Genomic DNA, 12,014 nt, shown 5'->3' on the forward strand with positions numbered 1-12,014 from the left:
GTTCCATATTAAGCCATGAAGTAATTTTTAGTACCAATAATAGCACAGTAGCACACGTTCTAAGTAGAAGACATTTAGGCTATTATTATTATTATTATTCTGTTTAATGGCTTCAATGGTGCGTATATGAAGCACACTGGTTTCGCCAATGACGAGTGTTTAACGAGACACGGTGGACAGTGAAATTATTCACATGATAATAACCATCTGACATTTGTATAAAACATTGTCCATTCATATCCTGAGGGCAGTGTGAGTTTACATCAAACGTCGTCAGGTCAGATTTTAGTTCTTGAAAGTTTCCACTACGGGCGCTGTAAAATCCGTCATACATTTAATGACACTTTTTTACGCACTCGAAATCGAATGCGTTTGACGTAAACTCACACGCCTCCAGGTCTCGTGTGGTCTCATAATGACGTACACACCACAGCTATATGAAGAATATATGTTTATTTTAAACATGAACGCCTACGTTCACACAAAATACACTACTACTCCCTGTTACCTTTATATTTTAAGTAGCATATAAGGGCAAGAGAAATACCAAAAACTCCACCTAGGCTTATATTTATACACGTTATTTTACAGTGTATAACTAGCCTTATTAACAACGGTGAACACACGTTCATATTCTGTTTCATTTGGCGATGAAAATGTGGGTTTTAAATTATTATTTTTTGTTTAGGTACTTTAAAAATAAATATAGTGCTTATCTTCGAGTACAATCGGCACATTACTTTAATTCCTTATGTATGAATTGTGTATTTATTTGTAATTATGGTTTACATAATAATTTAGGCCTTATGCAGTTATTACTTTACATTATAGTGTACTTCATCGTATAATGTTTTCAGATGCAGTATACACATTATTTTCTATAGGCAATTATTATACTGATAAATATTTTTAAACATTGTAAATAATCATATTTTATTAGTTAGGTACCGTACTCTTTACAATCGCAATCGTTTATGATATAAATCGAACAAAAATGAAAGTATTAAGCATATTCTTTGGCATAGTTAGTTTCATTTATTGCTCTAACATTGCTATTATGTAATACATTTTCCCTTATAACGGCTTACCGCCTAAGTGTGTGTTTTAAAAGTTACCTTTACTGTACTGTAAATAATAAAACATTTCTTTTGCATTGGGAAGCGCCATCTAGCGCTAAGATAAATTCACTATAATCTTGCAATCGATCTACATTTTGGTTTCTAACTGAAAAGTATAGATAACTTTTACTTTTAAATAAAGTAAGTGTAGAGAACTTACATTTTGAAATAAACTGTCTACATATTATGTTTAATTTAAGTTGAAACAGTCGCATCGCTGTTCTTAGAATAGAACATCAACAGAAGCAAAAAGGTGATACTGGGGTACCACCGTTTTTTCAACTTACACGAATTTGTGTATCTCTGTAAACATCTTGACACATTATCTATGACCGATATTAGAATAGAACATCAACGAAAGCAAAAAGGTGATACCGAGGTACACACGGCCACACTGTTAACTATCCATTTCCGTTTTTGCTCTCGCTCTCATCAAATGGTGATTCTTTGTGATAGAACGAGACGACATGACAGGCAATGGATAGTTAACACTGATGCCGATGGTACCTCTGTTCGTTCAGCTACCCCAATTTGTTTATCTTAGCAAACATCTATGCAAACACCTTGACAAACGTCTTTGCGAACATCTTGACACATATCTGTGAATGATATTCGAATAGAACATGAATGGAAACTTACTGTAAAACAAAAGACGTTCAGTTGGCCCAAGCCATGACGACTTTCGAGAAGGGTACAAATATGGCTCCGTGTCCCGGCGGGGCGAGGAAGTAGCGGCGGCCGCGGTGCGTCCCGTCATTCCGGGCCAGTGCCGGCGCCTGCGCACACGGGAACTCCGCCCCTACCACCATGCCGCTGGATGCTGCGGTCCCGCCTGCCAGGCCTACGTAGCTGGAAAGGGGACGAAACGGTTTCTTTATTCATTTCATCATCATCATTTCAGCCACAGGACGTCCACTGCTGAACATAGGCCTCCCCCAATGACTTCCACATCGCACGGTTGGTAGCGGCCTGCATCCAGCGCCTTCCTGCTACCTTTATCAGGTCGTCGGTCCACCTTGTGGATGGACGTCCCACGCTGCGTTTTCCGGTACGGTTTATTTATTTATTTGATTAAAATGCAAGTGAGCTTACAGATAGATCCAAAGCGCTCACATTGCCAATTTGAAATTACATTTAATGTTAGTAAGGACTTATGGTTAGTAGACAAAAACAATTATTTAGAAACTTTTAAACTAAAAAGCCAGTAGAGGCTGGACAGGATTTTTTTAAGGAAACAAAGAATCCCATTGAGTTGATAAGACTCAATTAGGAAGCGTAGGTGGGCCTAGATTGACTTCGGAAGAAAAATCAAGCCCAAATAGTGGGGGGAAGCGAGTATTTGGGCCGTCATTATTGATATAGATTATGCGTAGGGCTTAACTCACTGGAGTGTGTTTTTATAACGTCCAACGCAATGAGACTTGTGTTGTTTATCTCCTTCTAATTATATGCTCGGTCACGTCAATGTCACCCCTTTCATGCCGCTCCCATACCTCAAGCACTGAAATAAGCGCCAGGCCTATTCACTTTTAATTAAGGGTTTGATGCTTCAAGGTATATTTGACATACAAATGTAGTTAAGTCTTAATCATTTATCCATTCGCCAAAAATAAATCATAAACAGCAAAGAAACTCACCGAACACGGCCAATAACGAGCCTTCCATGCGGCGCGATTACTTTCACCATATGCCCCAAACGTAGCTGCTTCGGCTCGCGCGGGATATAAGGCCGCCCGCTCACGCCCACGCTGCCCAATCCCACGCTTGTGTTGCCCACGCTTATTCCCACGTTTCCCAAGCCCACATTGTCCACGTCCACGGCTTCAGGGATGGTAGTGGTTGCGATATCGCCGCTGCGAACGCAAACGCAGGAACAGCCGCAAACGCAACCGGTGTTCACTGTGAATAAGACAGGAATTAAAATTATAATCAAGCCAATTTTTCGTATAGTTTCGAACAGAGCACATAATAATCAAAAAGAAGTGATACCAACAAGTTCAATAAGATATATATCTCATTGAACTTGTATATCTGCCTGTGGATCGGCCCTGGTACAATCACCAGCAAATCAAATCACAAAATGACAAATCTTCCCATCCGCCATAGTAGAAAAAAAATGGCGGGTAGGTATGTGGATATACCAGCTTCCAAATAAAAATATTCGAACCCTTTTTGTACTTTAGATCTACAACATGAGGTTCAAAATTAATTGCAGATAAATTAGCAACCGTAAAACTGTACTCTTTCGTCGAATCATACGCCTAAAGTCTACAACAAGGCTAAATAAATAATCAGTAGAACCGGCACTCACTGTCGAGCGAAGTGTACCGCAGGTTGTCTGTGGACCGACGTAGGTATAAGTCCGCCTCGTGGCATAGCTCTTCTGTGCCGGCGCGCCGCACGTCGGGCAGCGAACTACGCCATGCCCGGCAGTCGCCGTACACTATACAAAACACAAAAAATATACTAGATGTTTCTTTACCGTCTTTAAATCTTCATACGGTTATTTATTTGTTAGCGTTAAGAGTTACATCTCAAACTAATTTGAAAATTATAAATAACTTGAAAAAATTGAACTGTCTCAGGCGGAAATGTTTAAGGGTAGGTATACCCAACATTGATGAAACAAACGCTGGCCGTAACAGAGTATTACACTTGAAAATTTCGACGGGTTCATCCAGTGTCTAAGTAGCTCAGTTGGAAGAGCAGCTAAGAGAAGCTAAATGTCGTAGGTTCGATTCCCGCCTTAGGCAGTTCGATCTTTAGAGGATGTTCTACCCATGAATATGAACAACTTTCACTATGGGACCAACTTTGAAATCACAAAAAATCTGCTGTTTATTACAAAAGTTCAATACCTACTTGATCAAAATGTATGAAATAGCTAGGTTTTTTTTCGTGACTTCACACTTGGTCCATCCGGTACAATAACGGAATTACTTTCAGTAGTAAAACTAAACGAACGAGCCCTTCACATATTATAATTAGACATTTAGACATTAGCACACAGTACTTATTGCTGTCAGTACGAGTACTTACTTCTGGAAGATGGAACGTAGACGGACTGCGGAATCCAGTCGCTGCTGCGGTCGATACTCAGGCAAGGCGAGCGGTAAGACGAGCCGCGCGACAGAAACCTTTCAAGAAACACACATTGTTTTTTACAATCGTTCTTTTTACAACAAACTAATTTTAATGGGGCAAAATCAGAAACCTTCTTGAGTGGCGACCATTCAACGGACGACTAGTCTTTCGGTGGACTGATGATAGTCCGCTTTGTTGCAACCAAAGCGGATCGGCTTGCCTGTGCAAAGGGCAGCATAGGACCAATCGTTGTGGAATTCCTTTAAGAACGCTTTTGTTCAGCACTGGACGTCTTTTGGTTGAAAAAGAAACACTAATTTGAAAACAGACCCCAGGCAAGCTTTCAAAAAATGTTAATCCTGTAAATACTAACTCAATTCATAGTTATTGTGAAGAAATATAAGTGCGTAAACGCTGAATAGTTATAGACATAATTTTGCTTATCTACTGTTATAGGGAACCTATGATTCTTGATCTATTTCTACGCCACTAGTGGCAGAAGGTGCTGAGCCTGTTTGTATTTAATATCTTGTTACTACTTTCTAAGAAATAAATGTTTTTGATTTGTTTTTGATTTGATCCATAAATGCTCAGGACCTCAATAGGTGAAATACAGCCCTGTATGAAAACAATCAATCTTCTGTCCCACACTCACTTGGAAGTAGAAGTGGAAGCAGGCGACTCTGCCTGCATGCGCTTGCCGAGCGCCCACACCGGGTCCGCCGAGCGGGACAGCTCGGGGACCATCGACGTGAACCCTGAGGAGATAGATAATAGATTGTTGCTGTAAGATCTTCGGTAAAGGGGTCATAAATCAAAAAAGCTACGATAGATATGACCGACTCGTGATCCGAGAGGTTGTTGTGGTGGTTCGAATCCCGCCGCCGCTCGACTATTGTGGTGAGCCCACTCGTAACACAGGCATATACTTAGTAGGAGCTAACGGGACTATTAGTAATTTGTGCCAAACAAATTACTAATAACCTTTATATGCTAGACTTCATAGCACAGGACATAAATTGTGTTTTTAGTTTGGAAAAATAGGTTGACGAGCGATAAAGGGAAAGAGGGATAAAAATAATGAGTGAAAGAAAAAAAAAGCGGGGGAGCGAGGGAGGGAAAGTTAGAGAGAAATATAAGCGCAAATGAGATAGTTAAAGAGAGGGTGCTAGTGTTAACAATATTAATGAAGAGAAGAGGAGGCAGGCTAGCGTACCATCCCTACATTGTCGACATTCCACCAGCTCGCACTAAGCGTTTCGACGACTCCTTTATAATGCGAACAGCTAGGGACTGGAATTCGCTGCCTGCTGCTGTATTTCCTGAACACTATAATCCGGGCGTTTTCAAGGCGAGAGTGAATAGGCACTTACAGGGCAGATATGTACCATCCTAGACTGCATCTCACTTAACACCAGGTGCGATTGCGGTCAAATACCTGCCTTGTCTAGCATAAAAAAAAAAAAAAAAAGATAATGTAAGGGGAAGAGTAAGAGAATGAAATAGGGAAAGTAAAGAGAGAGATAATGAAATAGAGAGGGGGGGGGGGACGAATGTCAACGTAAAAGGGACAAAGAAGGGATGAACAACAATTTTAAAAACAGTTCTCACCGATATCACTTAGCAGGATCCTCCTAGAATCGTCTCTAGAAGGCGCGGGCCTTGCGTTGGGCACGGTGAGGCGCCGCGCGGCACACGGCCCGGGCGCCGGCGCCGCGCGCTGCGGCAATGTCGGCATACACGTCGGCACCACTGACATCTGGGGAGTTAAAGAGTGGTTTGTTTTTAGTGGTAATTAACCTAACTAAACCCCGGTCGCCGAGCACGTAGAATTTTGTCCAATGACCCCAAGCTACCCATCCTTATCGCTCGCGCGTAATTTTATTGCTGTCGCGACTGTGCGACGGGCGGCCGTAGTGAGTGTGCGAGCGCGACAGCAATATAATTACGCGCGAACGATAAGGACTGGTTAGTTTGGGGTCATTGGACGAAATTTTACGTGCTCGGCGACCGGACTTTACAGGCAATGTTGAGGGGAATCAAGAGTCCCCTAAACATTGCCTGTATTGCACAATAAAATGGCTTTATTATTTTATAACATAACTGAGTAGGTTGCTGCGGTAGTAAAGAGCTGCAAGATTTCCCCCAAAACAAACTTGCCTTTCATTGTTTGGGCAACGAGTACAAGATATACTTTATTTTGAGCGCTCAAAAACTAAAGAAACAATTGAAAAATGTAATCCTTCCAATATGAATTAATGAAGGCTAATGGAACACTGCTGCACTGGGATGATATTAGTCAAGTTACTGTGGGAGTGGGACTGTAGCACCTAGCAACTGACCTATGCGCCAGATAGGTATCCATTCCAGCTCAGCGGTTAGGCCCACGTTGCCCACTTTGAAAGGCACGCTGGAACGACACATATGACATTGTGGGAAGTGGACTGTAGCGATGTGTAACTGACCTTATGCGCCAGGTATCCGTTCGAGCTCCAGAGCGGTTAGACAGCGCGCACACGTCTATCTGTGAAGCTGAGCTACGTCAGTGTAGCGTCACGTCTCGTAACTCTGGCCGTCCGAACCGACACATGTTATGTTGCTTTGAGAGGCCCACTGGCACTAATTTTATTTGTTAGCACTTATTTGTCAATCTAACAAATAATTACATAGTTATGGTGCGTTGAAGTTCCGCACGACGTCACAACGTGCGGCACTTTTATGCACGCATTGACGTCACGGGCCTCTTCTTATGAACTTTGGCGCGCTTTATCTCTTTAAATTTTCATTACTTTGAAAAAGTGAAAAATACGTGTAGAGTATTTTTTGATAAGTTAACTGACGGACTAATTAAAACTCTTGCTTTTTGACCCAGGAAACATCCCTACTATATTGACACTGTGGGACTATAATTCTTTGTAACTGACCTTATGCGCCAGGTATCCGTCCGAGCTCCAGCGGTTAGGCAGCGCGCACACGTCGGTCTGCGCAGCTAAGCTACATCAGTGTAGCGCCGTCTCGTAACTCTGGCCGTCCGAACCGACACATGTTATGTTGCTTTGAGAGGCCCACTGGTACTAATTATACTATAAACACTGTGGGACTATAATTCTTTGTAACTGACCTTATGAGCCAGGTATCCGTCCGAGCTCCAGCGGTTAGGCAGCGCGCACACGTCCGTCTGCGCTGCCGAGCTACATCAGTGTAGCGCCACGTCTCGTAACTCTGGCCGTCCGAACCGACACATGTTATGTTGCTTTGAGAGGCCCACTAGTACAAGTCATGCTATAGACACTGTGGGACTATAATTATTTGTAACTGACCTTATGAGCCAGGTATCCGTCCGAACTCCAGAGCGGTTAGGCAGCTCGCACAAGTCTATCTGTGAAGCTGAGCTACGTCAGTGTAGCGCTACGTCTCGTAACTCTGGCCGTCCGAACCGACACATGTTATGTTGCTTTGAGAGGCCCACTAGTACAAGTCATGCTATAGACACTGTGGGACTATAATTATTTGTAACTGACCTTATGAGCCAGGTATCCGTCCGAACTCCAGAGCGGTTAGGCAGCTCGCACAAGTCTATCTGTGAAGCTGAGCTACGTCAGTGTAGCGCTACGTCTCGTAACTCTGGCCGTCCGAACCGACACATGTTATGTTGCTTTGAGAGGCCCACTAGTACAAGTCATGCTATAGACACTGTGGGACTATAATTATTTGTAACTGACCTTATGAGCCAGGTATCCGTCCGAACTCCAGAGCGGTTAGGCAGCTCGCACAAGTCTATCTGTGAAGCTGAGCTACGTCAGTGTAGCGCTACGTCTCGTAACTCTGGCCGTCCGAACCGACACATGTTATGTAGCTTTGAGAGGCCCACTAGTACAAGTCATGCTATAGACACTGTAGGACTATAATTATTTGTAACTGACCTTCATCATTAAAATCAAGTGGCAGTGGGCGGGGCACATAGCTCGTAGAGACGACGGCCGTTGGGGCAGAAAAGTTCTCGAGTGGCAACCACGGGCTGGAAGACGTAGCGTGGGCAGGCCTCCTACTAGGTGGACCGACGATCTGGTAAAGGTCGCGGGAAGAGCCTGGCTGCAGGCAGCGCAGGACCGTTCATTATGGAAAACCTTGGGGGAGGCCTTTGTCCAGCAGTGGACGTCATTTGGCTGAAACGAACGAATGAACTGACCTTATGCGCCAGGTATCCGTCCGAGCTCCAGCGGTTAGGCAGCGCGCACACGTCTATCTGTGAAGCTGAGCTACGTCAGTGTAGCGTCACGTCTCGTAATTCTAGTTGTCCGCAGCGATACATGTTGCTTTGAGAGGCTCACTGGTACTAATTGTACTATAGACACTGTGGGACTAGCGCCTAGCAACTAACCTTATGAGCCAAATATCCGTCCGAGCTCCAGCGGTTAGGCAGCGCGCACACGTCGGTCTGCGCGGCCGAGCTGCGGCGGTGTAGCGCCGCGTCACGTAGCACCGGCCGCACGTAGCGACACACGTTGCCCGCTTTCAGAGGCCCGCTGGTGCGAGACGGCGCGCGGTATGCGCCCGGCCTAAAGTTATGGAAATGGAAAACGGTATAAGAGACTGGTAACTGAAAAACAAAACAGTACTTATCCTTATACTGTTCGCCCATTATTATCGGAATGGGATAGCACGGCTAGGGAATAATGCCTAATGTACTGATTGACATCAAACTTATGTAGTTGGCATACAAACATAAACATAATAACATAGCATCTTATGTAGTTGAAACGGAAGCTAATTTGCAACCAAAGTATTTTATATAAGTTTTTGTACAGTACAAGTGAGTGAAGTTGGTTTTCTCAACAATATTGTAACAAAAAAAACTAACTAGAGCCGTTAATTATAAAAAAAAGTATGTCCTAGAGCTTACCTGTATTGAAACGGATTGGGGCAAGTATTCCTCCGCACATTCAAATTGGCGGCGAGGTCGTCCTCCGAAATGCCGCACTTCGATATATCCGTCTCCGCAAACACAGAAAACCTATGCCCGAAGTGGCCAGTCCTGTGAAAGCTGTCCACACTCTCTTCCCTATGCAGGATATCCATACTGGACCCTAACTCGAAGCTAGACGACTTAGTATTGTCGAAACTTAGGCCGCGGTTGTACTCGCACGTCAGACTGTCAACGCTGTCCAACCTTCGTGTGCTGGTATTAGGGCTCTTTTTGTACAGCATATTATCCGATTTGTTCTCGTAACTCTTCAGAATCCCTCGACTGGGCAAATCTAGGCTGCCTTTGCCGTTGAATGCGACGTGTCTAATATCCTTGTCACTAGGTAGCGACACTCTTTTGTTTCTTAGAGAGGACTCGGCGATAACTCCTTGTAGATCAGTGTTCTCTTGGTTTTCAGTACCAGAGATGTCTTTGTCGTCCCCTCCCGGTTGGAAGTCGGGATCCAAGGTGTGGAACTTGATGAGAACGGGTGTGGAGTGGGTGGACGCAGAGGAAGGTCCCCAGTTGTCTGTGTCGCGAATGGACACGAGATCCTCCTGGAAATATAACATTAGATATTAGATTTATCTGCTATGTGACATTAATAGGAGAAACAGAGATTACTGGCTACGGATTGCCGAGAAAGTGTGGCATTCAATGAATTGAGTAGTAGATAGCACAAAAAAATTATGGTTAATTGACTACGAGACTATTCCCACCTTTCGTCCCCACTGCTGCAACTCCTGTGTAGCCAAGATCTACAGCTTGACTACCAATAAAAACCCAACCAGTCTAAGTCTATAAGTTAATCTTAGAAAGCACTGAACGAACTACAATGACTTTCGATTAGATTACAATGTTAGATAGAATCCAAAATTATGATCTTGACAATAAAACCAGCCGGATACGATTCGCGCTGTGATGAAATCTTATCGATGATTTTAGACGACAAAATGTATGGGCTTATGGCGTATCACGCATCCTAAGCTTACAGGTGGTATTCTCACCTGTAAATTGCTCATATCCTTAGACTCGTCAGTAGTGAATATGAGCTCTATATCGTCCACTTCTTCCGACTCGTTCCCGCTGGCGTTCTCCTGGTCTTTGTCTTCGCTCGCGCCTGCGTTGGGCTCCAAAGGCGTTGTTACGCCTTCTGAGAAGACTGAGTTGTCGCCTTCCGATAGCGACCTGGAAGTATACCAATGGTAGAAATTAAGATAAGTTTGATAAACTGTGGGATTTAAAATTTCAGGACGGAGCAGCGCCCTTACGGGAGTCCCACACACCACCCTGTCCCCCGGCAGTGGTGACGGTGCGCTAAGCATTTCCTCCGTGTGTTTAAAATTGTATGCAAGATAAAAAGTTGATATAGGCATAGGCATATTGTCCACGATCCGTCATTTGACAAATGCACGAAGCCCATCACGTGCGCATGACGTGCGGTTTATGTGGATAGAGTCTATCTCTATACATCAGTTCAATGGAAAAATAAGGAAGTGGGTCTGAAATGTATGTGGCAACATAGTGTTTCATGTGTAAACAGTCATTATAATGCCAGAATATAAAATGTTTAAACACTGTTTCATAAGCGAACCAGTCATAATAAAGCTAGAACAAGACATTTAATAACATTTTAAACTTTCGCGTTCCATTTCAATTAAAATAGTAAGACATGTGCCATAACATACAATGTTGCCAAGTCTAAAATGTGATGTTAACTCATAGCAAACATTTTTACATGAGAGTGCATTATGAAGCTTAAAAAAATTTGAAAAGTTCACTCACCTGAGACTCAGATCATCAACGTCCAAATTGAGGGTGTCTTTCCGCCTGCATCTCTCAACATTTTCCTTCACCACCAAATTCTCCTCAGAAGTGATCCTCACTTGCACATCAAACTTGTCTACTTTAGATTTAGTGTCTGTCTCACCGGGGACAGCCATTTTCACGTTTTCAGTGGCCACTGTTCGTAGACTTATTTTATTCCCTTTCGGATCTTCAGCGTTTTCAAAGTGCTCTTTTCTGTCTTCAAATTGGAATGTAGCTTTTGATTCTGAAGTATCTTTTTCAGCTTTCTTATCTCCACCAGACGTAGAATCAGTGTCTGAAGTGGAACTGGAAACGATTGCTCCCTCTTTTAACGTTCTCACTTTAATTCTGACATCAAATTTGGACAACAACTCTAGCTTAGTTTTGAAACTTGGGTGAGAAGTTTCCTCTGATTCTTTTGGGTAAGTTGTGATGTGGCTCTCTGTGAGTTCTGTGAGAGTATTCTGTTCCTCAATTGGACTTTCTATGTCAATATCTTCTTGCTCTTGTTCTTCAGGCTCTATTTCTTCCTGAAAGGTGTGAGAACCTTCTTCACTAATAATCTCTACGTCCTCAGGTAAATCAAATTTCACCTCATGGGACTCATTCAACTTATCAGCAGAACAAAAATCTTCAACTTGCTCTGTATGTTCAGTCTCCAAAGTATCAGCTGTTGTATTCAAGTCAGTAGTGGCTGTCTTTATAACAACTTCACTGCTTGCATAGTCATCAATGGCATGTCGAGGACTGTACGTAACTTCTAACTTTATATTCTGAGAGTTAGGGTCTCTTTCCTCTTGCCCAGAGTCAATAATCCTCCGTCTAAGTATGTGGTTCTCCAAAGTCAGCTTCTCAATTACATCAGCATACTCGTTGCATCTGGAATGCTCCTCGTATTTCTCTTTCAGCTCTCTCAACTCACTCTTGGACACTTCCAACGCAGTCCGTAAGGAGACCACAGTCTGGTGCAGCGCCCTTACTGTGTCCAAGTGCACAGCCCCGTTAGGGACTGCCTCCAGTCTACCGCTATCCATTCC

The 12,014-nt window shown here is 43.3% G+C and overlaps 1 protein-coding gene across 1 annotated transcript; it reads right to left on the minus strand.

Annotated features, from left to right (window-relative positions):
• Nucleotides 1–219: 219 nt before the first annotated feature.
• On the minus strand, nt 220–11,302 carry LOC135078606 (uncharacterized). Its single transcript, XM_063973135.1, has 10 exons — nt 10,954–11,302; nt 10,176–10,356; nt 9,106–9,725; nt 8,584–8,761; nt 5,814–5,961; nt 4,858–4,960; nt 4,158–4,255; nt 3,430–3,561; nt 2,756–3,017; nt 220–1,967 (listed from the first exon to the last, which is right to left on the minus strand). Exons 1-10 carry the CDS (start codon nt 11,109–11,111, stop codon nt 1,775–1,777), a joined length of 2,073 nt encoding a protein of 690 aa, XP_063829205.1. The 5' UTR covers nt 11,112–11,302; the 3' UTR covers nt 220–1,774.
• Between the last annotated feature and the right edge of the window lie 712 nt (nt 11,303–12,014).

Source organism: Ostrinia nubilalis, chromosome 15, assembly GCF_963855985.1.
Source record: "Ostrinia nubilalis chromosome 15, ilOstNubi1.1, whole genome shotgun sequence".
NCBI lineage: Eukaryota > Metazoa > Arthropoda > Insecta > Lepidoptera > Crambidae > Ostrinia > Ostrinia nubilalis.